We start from the raw sequence: 21742 nt of genomic DNA, 5'->3' as shown, positions 1-21742 counted from the left end.
CATAAGTTCTTTCTTAGATGACTTAATGGAATGCTTAAGACAGATTTCATAATATACCATTAACTTAAAATCAGTTCTCATCTTGCTCCAACTACAGTTCCACATGCCCTCGTGCAAGGAATTGTGTCTTCTCTTTGGTTGGTGCTTCACTTTCATCAGTTCACTAATGTTAATCAGACTATCCTGATTTTTAATTGGTTTTTGGTTTGTGTTTGTTTACCTATGTAGATACACATGGATGTGTGTGCATGCACGTGTGTGTGTGGCGCGCGCATTTGTAGGACTGAATTTGATGTTGGGTGTCTCACTGGATCACTCTCTACTTTAGTTATTGAGACAGGGTCTCTCACTAAACCCAGAGCTCAACGGTTACTTTTAGTCTACCTAGAAAGTTTATCCCAAGCACCCCGTCTCTGCCTTACTTGAAATGCTGGTGGCTTTCAACACCTAGCTTTTACATGGGCTCTGGGAATCAACTTCAGGACCTGGACCTGCACCCCGCCCTGCCCAGCGCTACTCTTGTGATTTTTTTGTTTTTGCTGTCAGTTTTTTAACTTTACACTAAGGTCTTTCTCTCTTTTTTTTTTCCTCATCCTAATTTTTTTTTGAAATCCTGAAATAATTGTGTTCATGAGGAAACTGGCATGTGAAGGGATTCTAAATGGAGCAGCAGGAGACTTCTGGTGTCTATGAGAGGATGTTGAAAGGATAGCTATGCAAGTATATCTTTTATAAAACTATTAAGATGAGTGTGTTACAGCAAAGTTGTAGCCTGTGTGCTTAATTTTGAAAATAATAGAGTATAATGGCATAGCATATTTTAAAATTCTTTACTAACTTTTTTTAACCTCTCAGAATTACGTTGTTCAAGAAGCCATGCAAATGTTTAAATATTAGCCACTGGATTAGGGTGTTTCTAATTCAGTGGTAGAACATGTGCTTACTGGAACATGATCCTTAGTTTAACCCTGTGGAGAGGGTGAGAAAGGAGGGCGAGTGTGAGGCATGTGCGCACGCACGCGCGCGCACACACAAACACACACACACACACACACACGTAAAACAGTTGTGGCAAGAAGCATTCTGTGTTTGGGATAGTTGCTTATTTTACTGTTAGCTGTATTAGTCTTTAGTCCTTAGAAAACAAGATGACTTTTTTTTTTTTAATCAAGACTTGTCAGATGATGTCTTTGTCTTTTTTCTTTGGTGCTGGGGATTGAACCCAAGGCTTTGTGTGTGTTCTTAACATTCTGTTCTGGTTCTGCTGATGCCATGTAATCCTAGCTACCTGGGAAACTGAGGTAGGGAGGTTCATGAGTTCAAGGCTAGCCGAGGCAATTTAGACCCTGTCTCAAGAAGTAAAAAAGAGAGCTATGGGTGTGTGTCAGTGGTATTAGAGTGCTTGAATGGTATGTATACTGCTAGAGATCAAATTTCTAGGATTTACAGAAACTGCTCTGCTTCTGAGCTGCCTCCCCACCCCTATTTTTTTTTAATAATTTATTTAACTTTATGTACATTGGTATGACGGTATCAGATCCCCAGGAACTGGAGTTACAGACAGTTGTAAGCTGCCATGTGGGAGCTGCGGATTGAACCTGGGACTTCTGGAAGAGCAGCCAGTGCTCTTAACTGCTGGGCCATCTCTCCAGCCCCTCCCCACTCCTATTGTAAGGCCTTTTAAAGAAAAAAATAATGTACAGATGGAAAGTCCAGTTCGGTATTATTAAATGCCTTAAAAGAGCTAACCTGAATATAATGTCAGATTTAGAGTGGCAATTAAAATTTTTATTAAGGGAGGCTTTGTTTTTTGTCTTTTTAGGCTCCATGGTGTATTAGATAAACTTCGCTCTGTTACAACTGGTAAGATTTGTAAAATTGAGAGCCTTTTGAAATTTTTGCTTGTTATAGCATGTGATCCTTTCCTTTTTGAAGTTATTTATGCTGCTCTTAGAAGAATATCAATCAGTTTAAGAGGTGTGGTTCAACTGAATTGTAAGAACATTAAACTTAATGTGATTTGGCAATAATGGGCAAGACTGCATTATGTATCGAAAGGAAGTAATTATAAATGTGCCTAAACCTTAACCTTTAAGAGACTTCACTGCTTTATAATTGAAAGTTATCTAAAGGTCTAATATCTACAGTCATTTAATAAGTCAGATAAACTATTATGATGTATAGGGATGCTGTTCAACAACTAAAAGTAATCTGGAATGAGATGAGAAAACACAAATATTATCCTAGTATTTAAAACATGTGAATCCTCTTGCAAAATAGTAATAACATAATAAATTATTAGTAGTAGTAGTAATGATAAATGTTACTTATTGTTGTGGCAGTTCTCCTTTAAGGACCCCATCCCCCACATTTTCAGTTGTCTTTTATCCCCTAGTGCTTAAAATCTCTTAATAAACACCAACTGCTTTTTAAACAACACGTTTGAGGAACTAGAAATGTAGCGCAGTTGGTAGAGTACCTGCCTAGCACACATGAATCCCTGAGTTCAGTTTCTGGCACTGAAGAAAACAGCCATGGTAACACGTGCCCAGAATTCCCAATACTCCAGAGGTAGGAGCAGGAGAATGGGAACTTCAAAGTCATTCTTGGTGGTATATCCAGTTACCTTGGACTTCATGAGACCTGTTTTGTTTGAAAAAAGAAAACAGCTGGACGGTGGTCCTTTTTGGATCTCTGAGTTTAAAGCCAGCCTGGTCTACAAAGTGAGTTCCAGTGCAGCGAGAGCATTTACACAGAGAAACCCTATCGTGAAAAACCAAAGAAAACAAACAAACAAAAAAATACTTTGAAGCTATTACTTTAAAAAATTCTTTTCTACGTTATTGCTTTTGAATTGGTGATGAGAGAAGGGAAAGATAAGAACAAGATTACCAAGGTCATGCATTTTCTTTCCAGAGCCCTCTAGTCTCAAGTCTTCAGACACCAGCATCTTTGATAGTAACGTGCCTTCAAACAAGAGCAGCTTTAGTCGAGGAGATGAGAGACGGCACGAAGCTACAGTCCCTCCCCTTGCTATTTCTAGCTCTAGGCCTGAAAAAAGAGATTCCAGAGTTTCTACAAGTTCGCAGGAACAGAAATCCACTAATGTCAGGTAAAGTCCAGTGTCTGCTATGGTCAGATAGGCGTGTGAATGTGACACTTATGTTAGATATTATGTCCATTAGTTCCTATTTCAGCAATTTTTGGAGATAGTGAAATGATCACAGATTACACTAAGGTCTTTCTTTTCTTGTCATTTGTTGCTGTTAACAAAATCTTGTATTTGGAACATCTTGTATTTGGCTCAGAGTTCAGAAGGCTCTCAGTTCCTCACAGCTGTGGAAGCAGGATAGATAAGAGTTCATGGTAGCAAAAGCATATGAAAGAGATTCCTAATATCATAGGGGACGAGGAAGCAAAGAAACCTAAACCAGAACCTGGGTTGGATATTATCAGCAAAAGTCTGTTCTTAGACACTCATGACCTATGTTGACCAATTGGGCCCTGAGTCTTAAAAGGATCCATAGCCTTTAAAGTAGCGTAGGGATCTAGTACTTAACACATGAGCATGTATGGGACATTCCAGATTTGTTATTTTGTTTTTATGTGCATAGGTGTTCTGTCTGCATATATGTTAGCGAACCCTGTGCATGCCTGGTGCCTCTTGAGGCCAGAAGAAGGCATTGGATCCCCTTGCACTGAAATTACAGATGGTTATAAGCCAGTGTGGGTGCTGGGAATGGAACCCAGGTCCTCTGGAAGACCAGATAGTGCTCTGGCCATCTCCCCAGCCCCCTCCATGTTCAGACCATAACAAATCGTGAGCAAGTTTTTGAATAAACTAATGGTGACCAGAGTGTGATATTTTTTTTTATTTTAAATGTAATAAATAAAAGTTTAAAGTATGAGGGCTAGGAATGGTGGTATAAGCATTTATTTTTTTTATTTGATTTTTTTTATTGTTTAGTATTTTGCCAGTATGTATGTCTGTGTACCATGCTCTTGTAGCACCCATGGAGTTCTTGAGAGGTTTGGAGCCACTGGAACTGGAGTTACACATAGCTGTTAGTTGCAGTGTGAGTGTTAGGAACCAAACCTGGATCATCTATAAGAGTTCTCTGAATCACTGAGCCATCCCTCCAGCCCTGGTACAAGCCCTTAGTCCAGCACTTGGGAGGTAGAGGCAGATGGATGGATCTTAAGTCAGCCGGAGCTACATAGGAAGACACTGTCTCAGAAAAAGAAAGAAAAGAAAAATTAATGGATATGATTTGAAAACAGTTTGAATATTATTAAAAAACCTTCCATATTTTTCTCATTAAAATTTTTTTTGAGTAAACATTCTTTGAAGTTTTCAGAATAATAATGCTTTGGTTTTGTTGAAATGCTTTGCTTTATTTTGTCTTACTAGACATTCTTATGATGATGGAGCTTCAACCCGGCTAATGTCAACAGTGAAACCTCTGAGGGAGCCAGCACCCTCTGAAGATGTGATCGATATCAAGCCAGAACCAGATGATCTCATTGATGAAGACCTTAATTTTGTGCAGGAGAATCCCTTATCTCAGAAAAAACCTACAGTGACACTTACGTATGGTTCTTCTCGCCCTTCTATTGAAATTTATCGACCACCTGCAAGTAGAAATGCAGACACTAGCACTCATATAAACAGGCTGCAACTTCATCAGCAGCAAAACAGTACTCACGCTGCCAAGCAGCTGGATGTGCAGAGCAGCCAGGTGTATGAAGCAGGACGCTTATGTGAACCAGAAGTGCTGAGCAGCGTAGATGACACTTACAGCCCCTTCTTCAGAAACAACTTGGATAAGATGAGCATTGAGGTTTGTATAGATTTTATATAGATTTTTGCTTAACCAGGCTAGAAACTGACAGTTGTTGATTCCAGATGTAACCTAAGCAACTAAACACATTGCAAATTTATTTTAAATAGTCTTTTCTTGGACTGGCTCTGTATAGGGATTTTTATGTCATGCACATGTGCCTTGTAATTTTAGCAATTTGAATTAGTTTTACCCTTTGTCTTTCTGATATCTATGCAGATAAGTCCATTTTAGACTTAAGCGACCAAAAAACTCAGTTTGAATAGTTTATCTAACAGTGCTGTGTGTAACCATTATAAAATAAATTGAAAGTTCTTTTGACTTAGCTATTCAAGGAGATATTTTCCTTTGTTTTATAAGAAACCCAGCCCTTTCAAGTCTTAAAGTCATCTTAAAATGAAAATAAATATTTTTGTGATAAAACTTTGTTTTCATTGCAAGATAAGCTTAAATGTATCTCATTATAGGACGAAAACTTTCGGAAGAGAAAGTTACCTGTTGTAAGTTCAGTTGTAAAAGTAAAAAGATTCAGTCATGATGGAGAAGAGGAGGAGGAAGATGAGGATTATGGCTCCCGGATAGGAAGTTTGTCCAGCAGTGTGTCGGTGCCGGCAAAGCCTGAGAGGAGGTACCTGGGTATAGCTGTAAATTAGTCTTCAACTGCTTGACGTGGCTGCAGAGTTTTTTGCAGCTTGGGCAGTGTTGGGGAAGAAACCTGGGGACTGCATGCTAATACTAGCTAGATAGGTACCCTGGCACTAAATGTCTTAGTTTTTGGGTTTTGAGAGAGACAACTGTTAATGAAAACTGACTTGCTTAAAATTGGAGAGAATTGCAAAGACTAGAAATTAATGAGGAAGAAAACGTTAATATGGCATCATTTTTTAAAAAGCTATAGGGTTCCAATCTAATTGACATGTTCTAGAAACTATACTGTGTTTAAAACAGAAGCTATATAGTAACAGCATAATAGAAGGTTAGCATGTAAATAATTGAAATTTAAAACTTACAAAAATGCCTTTTTTTAAAACTCTTTTAGACCTTCTCTTCCACCTTCTAAACAAGCTAACAAGAACCTAATTTTGAAGGCTATCTCTGAAGCTCAAGAGTCTGTCACAAAAACAACTAACTATTCTGCAGGTAATTTCAATGTGTCTGTTTTTACCAGTAAGAGATTGCTTCCTTAGACTGAGCTTGCTTGTCTTGATGTTTAAAGTAAAAAGGCTTTTGCCAGATACAAAGGCCAGAAGGAAAGTCTTCCAGAAAATGGCTTTAGAGGTTTCAGCAGTTGGAGAGGCTGTCAGAGGAGTTCTTTCTTGGAGCTCTGTTTTCATATGCATAAACTAGATAATACCCACGATTTATACAGGGAATTTTGAGAAAGTTCATGGCTTTCTTATTAACATTTAGCTTGTATTATGTATGTGCTTTTGTAGAAAAGAACAAAATTAGACAATAACAAGTTGCTGAAACTAGAGAAATTTTTTGTTTACTCTTGCCATGCAGCAGATTGAACTCATATGCTTGGAAAGAAAGCCCTGTTCCACTGAACCACACTCACAGACCCAAACAAGAAATTTCTTTAAAACTACTATATAAATAGACCAGTCTCTTTTTCCCTTGATGGGACTTTGTAATAGAATGTAAAACAGAGAATTATTAGTTTTTACCCTAATTATAACATAAGCACTAAAATCATTTGGGGTCACATACTTGGTGTCAAGTGTTTGTAACAACTGTCTTACAGAAGACTCATTCTGAAATGCAAGGCAGTCAGTATTGCTTTGTGCTCCTGCTGCATTCTGCACTTGTGCATCTGCTGAAGCTAGTGGGGAATTTTGTGATAGAAATTGCCAACTCTGAAATACAAGTTTTTATGTGAATTTGGTGGACATTCTTAGAGCTTTGTTGTACTTGCCCTTTGTCACCCATGACCTTTTCTGGAAGCGAAGTAAATGATTCTTGGTACTCACCTTCTGCTTCTCCTCATCCCTCATTTAAACTTGAGCATACAGCATTAAATAGATTTGGGGTGGTCAGGAGAAGACGAGCATGTGCTCCAACAGTCTGCCTTTACTTTCTGCTGGGAGAGCAGTGACAATTGCTTAGAGTAAGGATTTAGAGAATTCCCGTGACCTTGACATTCCTTGCTTTGTACACTTTTTTTTTCACATTTTTGAGTATTTTGCTGGAGTCCATAAAAGTGCATTGGATCCCCTAGAGGTAGAGTTACTGATGGTTGTGAGCCACCATTTGGGTGCTAGGAATCCAACTCTAGTCCTTTGAAAGAGCAGCTGTCTGAGCCAGGCAGTGGTGGTGCAGGCCTTTAATTCCAGCACTCAGGAGGCAGAGGCAGGCGGATCTCTCTGACTTCGAGGCCAGCCTGGTCTACAAGAGCTAGTTCTAAGACAGGCACCAAATCTACACAGATACCTTGTCAAAAAAAACCAAAAGAAAGGAAAAAAAAAAAAAGAGAGAGCATCTGTACAGAAATTAATATGCCTTCTTACTGAGGAATCATGCCAGATACTCAAGTGTGAATAGAGGAGGTCTGTATTCTTTCTGGCTAATGCACAAAATGGGACCAGCTTTAAACAGAACATTTTACTAGCTTTATAGCTATGCCTTAGGCTTATGCATTCTGTGTGTGCTGTCATCCTTAAATCTCATCAGTTCCCGCCTCTAAGTCACACTTAGAACAATTTAGACAGGCTACATACAAGTCTGGCCATTTGCACAAATGGGAAATTTACACAGCAAAAGTATTGTCGCAGTTACTTAAGTATATCAGTGTTTTGTGTCTGTGTCCCATTCTCCCATAGTAGGTTATTGAGGGTCATTCTGCCCCATGGCAGAATTAAACCTTTCCTGGAAAGAACCAGGGCTTGATGGCAGTCTGCAACTTAATGGGGAATGCTACTCAGTTCCCAGTGCTTGCTATTCGAGACCTGTTCTTTGAAATGGGGATGAGCCTAAGGGCAGGTTGTAAATTAAGGTGATTTCCTTTTGTTTTTGGAAGTAGAGGTTACTGGAAGCATGTTAGTGAAAAAATCTTTTGGGGAGAAGTTTTTTTGTTTGTTTTGTTTCATTTGAAACAGATTCCTATTATGTCCTGGAACTCATTATGTAGACCAGGCTGACCTGGAACCCAGCAGAGATCTGCCTGTCTCTGCCTCCCAAGTTCTGGGATTAGAGCTATGTGCCACAACACAAGGATCTTAGTGAACAAATTGTTCACTAAAACAATAATAGAAATATTTCTTGACAAACCTAAATTTTAATTATGTTACAAGTATAAAATTGTCCTTTCCACAGCTTCTAACAAGTCTAATCAGTGTACTAAGTTTTGAGTTATATTGGTGGTACCTCTCCTTGAGCTTCTTTGTGCAGCTTACTACCCAAGCAAGTTTAGTAGATCCTGTATAGCATAAATTTATTACTAACAGTTTCTTCTAGATCACAGCCAGTGCTCTTAACAACTGTCTCTCCAACTATTTCACAAGTAGACTATTAGGCTGTAGAGATGTTTCGGCACTGGCTGTTCTTCCAGAGGATCTGGGTTTAATCCCAGTACCTATTTCGTTGCTCAGAACCATCCATAACTCTCCTGACCTCCACACAGGCTCCAGGCCTGCACGTAGGTACACATACATACATATCGGCAGGACACATAATTCTAAAAAAGGAAATTTAGAAAGTAGTTGGAGATTCCCACATTTTAAGAAATAACATTAAGCCTGGTTGTGCATGCCTATAGTCCTAGCACATGGGAAATAGAGGCAAGAGATTAAGATCATTTTCAATTTAGTGAATTTGAGACCAGCCTAATAGCTCAGCGGTTAAGAGCACTGCCTGCTCTTCCAAAGGTCCTGAGTTCAATTGCCAGCAACCGCATGGTGGCTCACAGCCATCTGTAATAAGATCTGGTGCTCTCTTGAGGAAGAGGCCTGATTGTCCTCATCAACTTACAATATGAAACCCACTATGGACAAGTTCAACAGAACCTCCATATATGGGCTGCCCATGCATTGCCAGGGCATAAATTTAATTTTCATTTCATTTTCTGGTCTATAGTGAGACCTTGTCGCAAAAGAACGTTTAAAAAATAGCATTGAAACATTCTTTACTTATTTACGTTACAGTTTAAAATCACTGTAAGACCCTGTCACTGCATTTGATTTAAAATGACTACATACGTGATAAATTGTATTGTGACATATAGTTTTTGTTTTGGGTTTTTGAAGCAGGCCTTCACTATGTAGTTCAGTCTGGTCCAGAACTCATTGTAGATCCATTGCCTCAACCTCTTTAGTGCTGAGACTCAAGCTTTAGATGCTGTTTACATAGAAGCAAGGCAAATAACTTGAATGTCTTTCTTGGGAATATTATAAGAAAAACTAGTTTCTTTGTTCTGAACTCCATAACTAATCTGAACCCAAGGATAGCATTCCAGTGTTGTTAACTGTGACGTTCTGAAGTAGTAACCATGATTATATGTTTGTTTCTTGTTTTTATGTGAAGTTCCACAGAAACAGACACTTCCAGTTGCTCCCAGAACTCGAACTTCTCAAGAAGAATTGCTAGCGGAAATGGTCCAGGGGCAAAGCAGGGCCCCCAGAATAAGTCCTCCTGTTAAAGAGGAGGAAGCAAAAGGAGATGGTACAGAAAAAATTCAAGGTAAGAGTTAACCATTTTATTTACACTTTATCCTTGGGATACTAAATATTTTCAAATACGTTTTTATGGAATATTAGTTACATTATGAAGAAAGTGACAAATTGTGTACACAAAGAATGAGATCTTGTAGAGAACTCAATTCTTTTCAGACACTTTAAAGTTTTTATAGTGGAAAACTGAATGTTCTCAAAAGTAAGAGAGATTGTTGGTGAACTGCCTTAACTATATCCCCAGCCTTAATCATTAAAAATTTTTCTCAGGATTAGAATAGTCCTACTTACAGATCCATTAATATGTGTTTGTCTAATGAATGTGTAGGTGTCTGGAAGTGTACGCTTGTAAAGGTCCATTAGAGCCTGTGGGGCTGGTTTTCTCCTTCCACCATGTGGGTTTTGCGGTTCCAGCTCTAGTTACCTGGTTTGGCACAAAGTGCCTTCACCTGCTAAACCATCTCTCTAGCCTTTCTTTATCTGTCTGCTGTCCCTACTCCTATTCCTCTACCTTAAAATCTCAAGTTTCCTTGAAACTTCCTCCTAGCATCCTGTCGCAGTGTCTTTTCCTATTTGTCTTGGTGGCGCTGGTTTGGCTTCGATGCCTGATGCCTTGGAAACAGTAGCTTTCACTAATTGTTTTACTTCTTTGTTCATTTTTATTTCTACTGCCTCCTTTTTCTTTCACCTTCTTTCCACCCAAGCTTCTACATACCAAAGTGCAACTCTATCGTGTGACTTGGTATGTCTCCCCACTCTGTCCCATCTTTATTGCCCAGTGCTGACGCCATTATTGGATCTTCCACAGCTGTATTAATGGGCCTTTGGGTGTGCTTGCTTCTCTGCTACTTCCATACCTGTTCTTTCCATTTACAAGAGACTGAATTGTGTTTCTTTTCTCACTTTTTCTATTAAGGTCATATGTAAAGGGGCATTGGTATCTTCAGTGTCTTTACTGAACGTTTTCTTAAATATGTTTTTAGAGATGCATACACTGTATTTTTTATTGTATTTAATCTATATTCTTTCCCCCAAAGTCTCCCATATTCTACTCCCAACTTTGTCTTTTTGTTTGTTTTTTTTTTTGTTTTAAATAGCCCACTGGTTCTAATTTGTGCTGCCTGTATACTAATAGGTGGCAGATTATCTCCTGAAAGCTAGTCAACCTAGGTACCAAGGGTCATACTCTTAAAAGAAAAGTGACTCTCCCTCAGAAACCATTATCTTCTCAGTAGCTCTTCAGCTAGGAGTCAGGGCTTGTGAACCACTCCTTGTTTCTGTCAGGAATGGTTATTGGATTAATCTTGTACAGGCAGCTGGAGCAGTGCTGTGACTTCATGGGTATAGTTATGCTGGCATGTCCAGAACACAGTTTTGTTCTGTCTGTCTTTAAAATATGTACTTATTACTTCTGCAATTATTACTCTATCAGCTGCTGTCTATGACTTGCCTAGATTATTGGGATAATGGCCTTCCAAATCTGTGCCTTCTTTCTCATTCTCTTTAAATTTTTAACATTAAAATTATATCATTTCTTCCTTATTCTTTTGTACAGAAATCACTGCTCCTCTACTGAAAACCCCCTGGTGGTCCTTTTTTCACTCCAGTTTTCCACCAGCGCCTTCCTTGGCTTTATCGGCTACCTCCCTGTCACTCCCCTCTGATACCCTGTTTCCCATGTATCTCTGTCTCTTTTCTAGTTCCACATCTTCATACTCGCCCCCCACTATACCACCAAAAATCCCTTTTCTCCAGCAGGTATATGAAAATTATGTCATTGTTCTGTTTTGAAGTCTATACTCCTCAGGAAGTTCATTTGAGACCTTGTGTTATGTCTGCAGCCAGTATTTGCCCATCTTTTTTCTACTCTCAGGGGTTGTTGAAACCTTGTCTGTTATGATCCTGTCCCTCACTCCCTTCTTTAAATCAATGATCATATTTTTTAACTGTACAATATCGGTGGTCATTTTAGAGTATATATACTTATATATCTTAATGTATACATTGTGATGTTGAGCATAGTAATCTAAAAGTGATAGTATTACTATTAGTATTAAGTATTAATTTAATTGAAGCTTTAATATTTCTTTGGGGCCGGGCGGTGGTGGCGCACGCCTTTAATCCCAGCACTCGGGAGGCAGAGGCAGGCGGATCTCTGTGAGTTCGAGACCAGCCTGGTCTACAAGAGCTAGTTCCAGGACAGGCTCCAAAACCACAGAGAAACCCTGTCTCGAAAAACCAAAAAAAAAAAAAAAAAAATTTCTTTGGTATCTCAGGGAATAATGTGCATACAGTGCTACATTTAGAGATGTGTTCCTGTTTAAGTGCTTTGCTTTGTCTTTATGGGCTCTCCAGAAGAAATAACTGTAAATGAACATGCAAATACTTTGAAATATGTGATGGGTTCTAATCCAATAAACCCATGCTTCTTGTTTTTCTTTATCTTTTTTTCTTTTTTTTTTTTTTTTTTTTAAATATTTATTCTACTTATTTATTATGTATACAATATTCTGTCTGTGTGTATGCCTGCAGGCCAGAAGAGGGCACCAGACCTCTTTACAGATGGTTGTGAGCCACCATGTGGTTGCCGGGAATTGAACTCAGGACCTTTGGAAGAGCAGGCAATGCTCTTAACCACTGAGCCATCTCTCCAGCCCCCTATCTTTTTTTCTTTGAGACGGGGTCTCGCTGTGTAACTCTTGCTGTCCTAGAACTCACTATGTAGACCAGGCTGGCCTCAAACTCTCAGAGATCCCACCTGTCTTTGCTTCACTAGTGCTGGGGTTAAATTAAGGGTGTACATCACTGTGCCCAGCTAAACCCATGTCTTTTGAAAATATTTGTCATAAATTCCTTGTAGACTGCCAGGTGGTCCAACACTCAGGAGGCAGAGGCAGGCGGATCTCTGTGAGTTCAAGGCCAGCCTGATTTATAGAGTGAGTTCCAGGACAGACTCCAGAGCTACACAGAGAAACCCTGTCTCAGGGGAAAGGAAAAAAAAAAGTTCGCCTAGATGGCAGGCTTGGTGATGCATGCTTGTAATACCAGATACTTCAGAAGCTAAAGTAGGAGGCATGCAAATTAGTGCTTCCCTGGGCAACTTAAGACTGTCTCAGAATGAAAAGTGAAAATGCTGAGGTTACGTCTCAGTGGTGGGGTGTCTGCATGAGGCTTTAGGATCAGTCAGCCCCCACATATGTAGCTTTCTTTTAACCTGTTTAGATAACTTAGTGTTACTCAATTTTGATTGGACAAAATTACCCGATAAAGGGTTTCTATTCAGTGTAACGTAGAGTAGTAACTGTAAGTATACAGCATTAACTGCCTACACTTGGGATCAGACACCATCATAAAACACATGGCTTAATGCCTCAGCTGCCCAACATTATAAGAGATTATCTTATACTTAACAGTAGGCTAAGAATAGGCATATAGTCATAGCGCAGTGTATTCTGAGTGTGTATTACTTTCACACCATGTAAAGTTGAGAAAATGGAAGTCATTAATGATCATAAGGTGGGCGCCTGTGTACTTGATATGTCCTACTGGACAGGAAGCACTGGAAGATTGTTACTAAAGAGGAGTGTTGTATTCTGAGGAAGGAAACTCACACCCACTTTTCTCAACTGCCCTGCTTGAAGGTAAGCATTGAAAAGTTTTGTATTATGTGGTATTATAAGCAGTTTCACATCTATGAACATTTGATGTTTGAGTGGTATTCTGTGTGTGCTTATGCACGTACATGCATATATACATTGAACAGTATACTGCATGGAGTTCTATAACTGTTTGCTCCATTTAACAGGTCATAGAGACAAATACAGGAACATAGTAATTGCAAAGTTTTGGGATGCTAAATCCAAGCCTTGCTCTTTACTAGCTGATACAAACCTTTCTTTGCCCTAATTTCCTAATCTGTGAATAGATATAACGATACTCTTACCTGCTTCACCATTATTTTAAAAAATGTGTTAAAATATTCAGGTTTTTCTGTTAATGGACCTTTTTATGGGACTCTTTGGAAGAGTTTTTTCAGTTTTGTATGTAAAGCTGGCATGGGTACCACAAGCAATTCAAGGGTCATCTGCTAGGCTATTGGGTACCTTGTTTCTGTGTGACCTCTGTTATGCCACTCTCCTGATGTTGTCTTCCTGGTAGCTTGCTGCCCTGGCGAATGAACTGGTTTGCAGATAGTTCTTAATGAGGATATGCTGTTCTTAACATTGATCTGGATGTGTCTGTCAGCTAGGTGATCTTAAATGCTATTAGAATTCAAAGCCTTATAAGTTTTGTATGCTGTCTTTTATTTGAATTAAAATTTAAAGAGTTATATTAATTTATAGGTAGTTAATGATATTTATATAACAATTGTTTTATATGTTTGCTTTAACAGTTAGCTGTCTTTTGAGACAAGGATTCTTTTAATGTAGCCCTGGCTGTCCTGGAACTCTGTAGACCAGGCCGACCTTAAATTCAGAGCTCCACTTGCATCTGCCTCCTGAGTGTTTGCGTTTAAAGGTGTGCGCTGCCATCACCCACTCTTTTTTTTTTCTGTAATTATGATCTGTAGCTATTTGACTAGCAAACCAAAGACTATAATTTTAGGGGCCTTCCTTCCTTCCTTCCTTTCTCTTTTCAAAACCAATTTGTGATGCCCCAAGCATTCTTAGATTTGTGGTCTTCTAATGAAGCCTTACTGGGGACTATACTCTTAAAGAAAACTGACTCTGCCTTTCCCTTGCCAGGGGTAGGATTTTGTTCCTCCCCTCTCCATGCTGGAATTTGGTCTGGTTTGGGCTCAATATCTCAACCACTGTAGCAACGTAATTGGTTACTCCCATGTTGTTTGCACCTAAAGGCATGTTTTGCCAGGCATTGGTTATTGTTGTAGTTTCCAAAGTTTATATATAATTGATTACTTTTCTCCTTTGGTGCATGGTATGAAACTAGCCAGGAAGAATAAAACTTGAATTGTGAACCAACTTGATTTGATCATGTCCTATGACTCAAGAATGTGGTATTTTCAGCTATAGGGTTTTACCATCAAGTTCTGGGCAGTAGCTAAGAGCATTGACAATAACCTGTAATGTTACTGGCCAGTAACTCCAAAAGAAGTAACTCATTCCTGGCACCAAGTTTTGTTAGTCTCTGGTGTTGAGTAGGTGCATTGCTTTGTTAACGAGGTGACTTCAATTTAACTCTGACCTAGCAAACATGGTGATAGAGATTTCCATGTGTCTTTTTTTGAAAGGTCTTTATTGTCATTTATCTCTCCCATACTTCTCTGCCTTGCCATCTGCTCCTTTATTCCACTTTAATCCTTTCTGTTCTGTTATTTCACTTTAATCCTTTATAGTAGTCCATTCTATCTCTTCTTCCTCCTTCAAAGTTCCTCTCCATGGCTCCTTAGTAATTTCCTGACCTCTATGAAACACACATATCTGAAGATTCAAAGTTAATGTCTACAAATGGAAGAAAATGTAGTATTTGACTTTTTAGGACTGGGATACCTCATAGGGATTGTTTCCATCTTTAAAAGATTTTCCGTGTAAATGATTTGGAAAACTTAATCGTCAGTAAGGTAGCTGGTGTAATTTATTTTAAAATGCTGCAAAGAGAAGATACGCAATGTAACAGGACTCACATAGGTGGTTTATTGGAAGAGGAGGCGGGCGGGGAGGCAGAGACCAGTCCTTGGGGACAAGAGTGACAGAAGGGAGAGAAAGAGATGGGAGATGGACAAGGCCTTTAAAAGGTAACAGTGAATGTGCACAGGAGATGCTCTCAGTAGCTGCAGTTGATGATGTATCCCATCGGGACCCCAAGGGCAAGCCAGTACAGATGCCTGAATATTTACAATAGCAACTGTCCAAGTCAATAAATAATTTCAACTTGGTCTCCATGGAAACTCCCTACTTTCTTTTTTTGTAAAAATTAGCCACTTGAATGCTAAAATTCATCTGGAAATAGAATCTAGAGAAATCAAAACTATTGAAAGTAATACTGGAGAAAATGCATAATGAGCCTGACTGATGAAGTTATAAATACACTGAGGGGCAGTACCAGAGTCCAGGTAGCCATGCATTCCTCATCAGTTGATGGGTTGTTTTGCTTTGTTTTTAAACAAGTGCAATAAAACAAATTCAGTGAAGAAAGAATAATGTTTAGGGAGCTGGAGAGATGGCTCAGCGATTAAGAGTATTGCTTGCTCTTCGAAAGGTCCTGAGTTCAATTTCCAGCAACCACATGGTGGCTCACAACCATCTGTAATGAGGTCTAGTGCCCTTTTCTGGCCCACAGTTGTACATGCAGACAGAATATTGTATACATAATAAATAAATAAAAAAAGAATATTGTTTAACAAGTATTACAGGGTCATCTGCGCGTCTGAATGAAAAATGAAAATGTTGGGGATCTTCCCAAATATATAAGAAACAGCTCAAAATGAATCAGAAGTCCTGCATTGTTGAGATAATTATAAGATTTTTTTTAAAAAAATTTATTTATTTTACATATATGAATGCTCTATCTGCATGTCTGACTTTATGCCAAAAGAGAGCATCAGATCCCACTATAGGTGGTTGTGAACCGCCATGTGGTTGCTGGGAATTGAACTCAGGACCTCTAGAAGAGCAGTCAGTGCTCTTAACCTCTGAGCCATCTCTCCAACGCCAGTTATAAGACTCATAAGGAAAAAAGTAAGTATAAATACATGTCCTTGAATTAGGGAGTGGTTCCTAAGAATACCAAAGCACAAGAAGCAAAAGAAGAAATAAATTAGGCCACAAAATAAAAACCTGTTTCAGAGGAAGTTGTCCAAAAAAGTACCCATAAAATGGGAAAAAATATTTGAGAAGCTTATATCATATCCAAAGCAACAGAGATTATTTTTCTGTTTTAAAAGTAACACCATTTTGATTGTTTGTTTGAAGTGGTGCTGAGGAATGAATCAGGGTCCTCTATCCTAGGCAGACTCCACTACTGAGCTGTGCCACCACTGTCCCTCAGTTTATAACGGTGCACAGTTGAAGTGGGTTACTGGGTCAGTTTTAAGAGATTGGTCTGTGATTGTGAGTCTAGTTGCCTGCCCTGTAGAGAATGCCAGGGTAGTGCTGTCATCTACTGCTATCAGAGGAAACAGAATTTTACATCAAGCAACTGAACATTATCCAAAGATCCATACTTGCTTAGTTTATGGAGTAGCTCTTCAGAGTTCCTAACACATGAAGTAAATAATAGAAAGTTCTTTGAGTGTCATGTGTCTCTGCTCAGCCAATCAGAATTCAGGATTATTTTGTATGTAATAATAGAGTTTATTTGCAGAGGAGCTGCTAAGTAGGTAGGACTTAAAGGACACAAGTGTTGGTGCCAGTGCTCTTAATTGTCAAAGGGAATATTGGTCTGGTGTGCTCAACTTTTCACAGTATGAATTCTTGCTCTAGAATTATATCACCTTGTTTTTTTGTTTATAGGTTTTAAAGTAGTTGCTAGCACTTTTAAAGGTGACATTGGTGATTACTTTTACTTTTGATGAAATAATTTAATGGCCTGTGAAAATGCCAAGAATTTTATGAAAATGTCATCAAGGTTTCCATCACCATCTTTACCAGTTTTCCTCTCACCAGAACCAGCTGACTTATGTTCTCTGACAAGTGATTCTTGTTCACTAAGTGAGCTGGACAATATTTCCTACCTTTTGAGGAAAATAGCAACTGATATCAATGAAATTAAAGGAATGAAAGCAGCTATTTTGACAGTGGAAGCAAATCTTTTTGATTTGAATGTTAGAGTGTCCCAGAACGAAGCAAAAATTTCATCTTTAGCGTTCAAAATGAATGATTATTCAGCATCAACATCTGAATGCAACAGAGAGTTGGAAGATTTTCAAGAGAGAATAGAATTTGAATCACAGTCAAAGGCTACTGATGTAAAAATAATTGGCTTCCTAACAAATACTGAGAAAGGTAAATTTTATGTCTTAGTTGTTGATCCTTAGATGTTTCCGCACTATAACTAGCTCTGGTATAGAGGCAGCAGCACATAGAAAAATAAGTTGGAGTTTTCATTAGTTGGAACTCTGTATAATAACTTGGCAGTCTACAATATATGAAACTTCAGCAATGCCTTTTTGTTGCTGTTTAGAGGTGCTGAGGACTGAATATAGCTCTTTGTACATGCTCAGCTAGGCAAGGACTCAGTGGGTTATAACCTCCTTAAAATTGTTTTTGGGAGTCAGCTGTTTTAATATCAGAACTCAGAAGGTAAACTCAGGTAGATGTCTTGAGTCCAAGGTTAACCTCCATGTAACAAGTTCTAGGCCAGCCAGGCCTTACATAGTAAGACACTGTCTCCCAAAAAGAAGGGGGTGATGTTTGGGGTAAGGTTTTGGCTAAGTTACCCTTGGTGGTGTCAGTTTGTGATCCTCCTACCTTAGGGTGATGCTTTGAAAAGATGTGCTAAGTAAAACATGAGAGGAAATCATTCTCTTCAGGTTTTTCTTTTGTGTTATTTTGCTATAAGACTGTTTAATTTCATTACTGGTTCTGTAACTTATAACATGTTTGTAGGTTGTCCAACAGAAATACAGCTTAAGCAAATGATTTTTGAATTAAGGTTTATTCTCCATGATTGTTTTTGCATGGTAATTTTCAAAGGAATTTGCTCTCTCTTTTTTCTTCTGAGACAGGGTTTCTCTGTGGCTTTGGAGCCTGTCCTGGAACTAGCTCTTTTTTTTTAATGTTTGTTTGTTTGTTTACTTATTTATTTATTTATTTTGGTTTTTCGAGACAGGGTTTCTCTGTGGCTTTGGAGCCTGTCCTGGAACTAGCTCTGTAGACCAGGCTGGTCTCGAACTCACAGAGATCCGCCTGCCTCTGCCTCCCGAGTGCTGGGATTAAAGGCGTGCACCACCACCACTTGGCGGAATTTGCTCTCTTTTGCACACATGAGAAATACCTTAATAAAGAGCATCTGGTAAAATGTTAACGAGAGTATACCTTTTAAAACTTAAAAGCATGTTGCTGTGATGTACCTGGCACCTTATTCTGGCCTCTCTCAGTACTAGGCACACGTGAAATGAGCATACATACATTGATGCAAATTGTCACACCTTCAAAATAAAAATAAATGCTAAGTGATTTGAGTATGTGAATGTAAGGTCTCTGTGACTATGAGACATCTGTCACTATTAGTAACAGCTCATCTGGCTTAGGTAGATAAATCTTTCCTCTCTGCCCCATGTTGAATCTCTCCCAAAGTTGCATATTTAATTGAAGAGAACAACCTTCCCTGCTAGAACCCTCCAAACAAGCACTCACGAATACTAGTATGAATTACTATAAAATCTCTAGAGTAAATTGGAAGAGGGGAGAGAACATGAGGGAACAGGATGGTTGAGTTGGGGAAGGGACAGAGAGGGAGAGCAAGTAAGATATAGAGATATCTTTATAGAAGGAGTCATAATGGGATTAGGAAGAAACCTGGTGCTAGGGAAACTTCCAGGAATCCATAGGTGTGACCCCAGCTAAGATTCTAAGCAATAATGGAGAAGGTGCCTGAACTACCCTTTCCCTATAATCAGATTAATGGCTTCCCTAATTGTCATCATAGAACCTTCATCCAGTAACTGATGGAAGCAGATGCAGAGATCCACAGCTAAGCACTGGGCTGAACTCCTAGAGTGCAGTTGAAGAGAGGGAGGAGGGATTATATGAGCAAAGGGGTCAAGATCATGATGGGAAAAGCTACAGAGACAGCTGACCTGAACTTATGGGAGCTCATGAACACTGAACGGACAGCTAGGGAGTCAGCATGGGACCGAACTAGACCCTCTGAATGTGGGTAACAGTTCTGTGACTTGGGCAGTCTGGGGCCGCTGGCAGTGGGACCAGGACTTATCCCAGGTGCATGAACTGGCTTTTTGAAGCCCATTCCCTGTGGGGGGAAACCTTTCTCAGCCTAGATACAGAGGGGTGAGGCTTGGTCCTGCCTCAACTTTACTTTGCCTCAATTCAGACTTTGTTGACTCCCCATGGGAGGTCTTACCCTCTCTGAGGAGTCGATAGGGGTTTGGGGGAGTAGTGGAAGGAGGGAAGGGAAAGGGAACTGTGGTTGGTATGTAAAATGAAAAGAAAACCTTTCAAGTAAAAATATTTTTAAAAGAAATGAACGTTAATAGCTATTTTAGGAAGAAGTACTTTATCTGATCAACTAAAGAAAAGTAGATGTATAAATCTAAAAATAACATCAGTGGTTCTCAACCTGTGGGTTGCAACACTGTTGGGTCAAAAAATCCTTTCACAGAGGCCACCTAAGACATAGATATTTACCTTACATTTTATAACAGTGGCAAAATTACAATTATGAAGTAGCAGTGAAAATAATTTTATGGTTGGGGTCACCACAGCATGACGTATGGTATTAGGAAGCCTGAGAACCTGAATTATGCTGAGACCACATCACTTGATGACAGGACTGTCTCCTTAGGTTATATCATCCATCACTGGGAGGAGTCTACTTTCAGAAACAGGTCACTATCACATTACAAAAAGATGCTTGTTGGGCCACTGTTGAGCAGCTAAACGTTCTTACGAAGCTCATGGACAGTCTGATATGCAGCCAGCGGAGGATCTAGATTGCAAATTTCGAGTGTCATCTTGTTCCATCGTTCATTTTGCATCTGTCTAACTGTGGAATATGTTTTGGCTTTGGTTTTAAGTTCCCACATGTTTTGCTGTTTTCAAAGATTAGGAGGTGGTCATGGGGAAGGGGAATTAGTATGGAGTATGTAGTAATTATAAGAGTTCCAGAAGCAGACTTTCCATACCTATTGTGTAGTTGATTGTCAGCCCCCCGGTCACAAATGACTAACTCCTGTTTTATTCCACCCTTTTGTTTTTGCCACATTTTCTTCAATCCAAGAAGACTGGCCACCTCACATATGGAACTTCATTACCATTTTTGGTTTAATCCAAGAACAGCTTTTTGTTTAACAGAAATATGCTTGAAGACTGTTAATATTAGCAGATTATGTTGTAGAAGTTTTATTTTTAAGATGTTCAAATAAATTCAAAGATTAATTTCTGAGGAATTAATGTTGATATTTGTGTTAAGCTTAGTTAAGTTTTAAAACTTATATTCTAGGCACTCAGCAGAGGCAGTTATTATCCCGACTGCAGATTGACCCAGTAATGGTAGAGGCAATGGAGATGAGTCCAGGTGGGTGACGTTTACATTTTCACTGTGATGTGTCGGTGTTCTGTTGCCATTCCCATTCCTTACACCTCACGCAGTGTAGCATGTAGCTCTTAGATCCTGCCCTAAGACAACACAATACGATTGATGAAAATTTTTTAGGGCCGGGATGTAAGATCTGCATTTCCTTCATGTGTGGTGTTTTTGCCTCATTCATGAGCTTCTTTCCCCATGCTTTGCCTCCTTGACTCTTAGCTGCTCACCTTGCTGCTGTGAAGTCAGCTAGAGCTCCTAATCCACCTTCTCCCCTATGCCACTCATTCTTGCTGTCTGGACAGCACGTGTCCCTAGCTCACCTTCTCCCACCTTTGCTCTTTTTCCAGAGCTGATTCAGCACCTCGGCGCCCCCTCTGTGCCAGTTCAACTTACCCAGTGTCCTGACGTCACTGTACAGGCTCCTTCTCAGGGACCACTAACCACTTTTCTAAACCTTCTGACAAGCAAGTCGACTCACTCCGATGCACACCCCGTGGGCTGTTTCAGGATGGAGTGCAGTCCTTATATTTGTCTGTGTCTTTGCTTTCCCAATCCCTGCCAGGTTCACATTCAGTGCTTAATAAATGCAGCGAGTAGTTGGATATCTGAAACTTTAATTTTCTTTTTGCAGAGTTTTATTAGGTGGCCCAAACTGACTCCAGCTTGCAGTCCTGAGTTCATGTCCAAGTGCTTAGATTACTTGTGCTGCCACCGTGCCTAACACATCTTTTCTTGTGTTTCCCGTGAAGCCGTTCTTTGTTGGAAATCCTGCTCCTTAATTCCTTTCTTTGTGCTTTCTACTTTTTAAGTCGTCTTCCCCTCTCAGAACTCCACAATCATTGTTTCTCTAGTTCTGTATGTCTCAACACATGCCTTTGACCTCTATCTAGATTTCAGGTTCTACCCATCTGAATGGCATGGAGTCGTTATACTTCCAGCCTTAACCCTACTTCGCCTGCCTTCTGCCTGTTGAGTGCTGAGATGCCCAGCCTTGCAACATTGCAT

At 39.4% G+C, this 21742-nt stretch overlaps 1 protein-coding gene across 10 annotated transcripts in view; it reads left to right on the top strand.

Annotated features, from left to right (window-relative positions):
* The window catches only part of LOC121452603 (zinc finger CCCH domain-containing protein 14), a 43170-nt gene that overhangs the window by 8063 nt on the left and 13365 nt on the right, over positions 1-21742 (top strand). For 6 of the 10 annotated variants that reach the window (XM_041658837.1, XM_041658836.1, XM_041658832.1 and 3 more), the window contains 7 exons: positions 1823-1863; positions 2917-3112; positions 4412-4841; positions 5309-5469; positions 5881-5981; positions 9363-9518; positions 20651-20725. In XM_041658837.1, coding sequence (XP_041514771.1) covers positions 1823-1863; positions 2917-3112; positions 4412-4841; positions 5309-5469; positions 5881-5981; positions 9363-9518; positions 20651-20725 — 1160 coding nt within the window. The remainder of the gene's footprint in view (positions 1-1822; positions 1864-2916; positions 3113-4411; positions 4842-5308; positions 5470-5880; positions 5982-9362; positions 9519-20650; positions 20726-21742) is intronic. The other 4 variants (XM_041658840.1, XM_041658839.1, XM_041658834.1 and 1 more) reach the window with 1 other exon arrangement.

Source organism: Microtus oregoni, unplaced genomic scaffold (assembly GCF_018167655.1).
Source record: "Microtus oregoni isolate MIOR12 unplaced genomic scaffold, Mior012 000009F_ref0000495, whole genome shotgun sequence".
NCBI classification, from domain to species: Eukaryota; Metazoa; Chordata; class Mammalia; order Rodentia; family Cricetidae; genus Microtus; species Microtus oregoni.
This window is presented reverse-complemented; position numbering and strand designations above follow the sequence as displayed.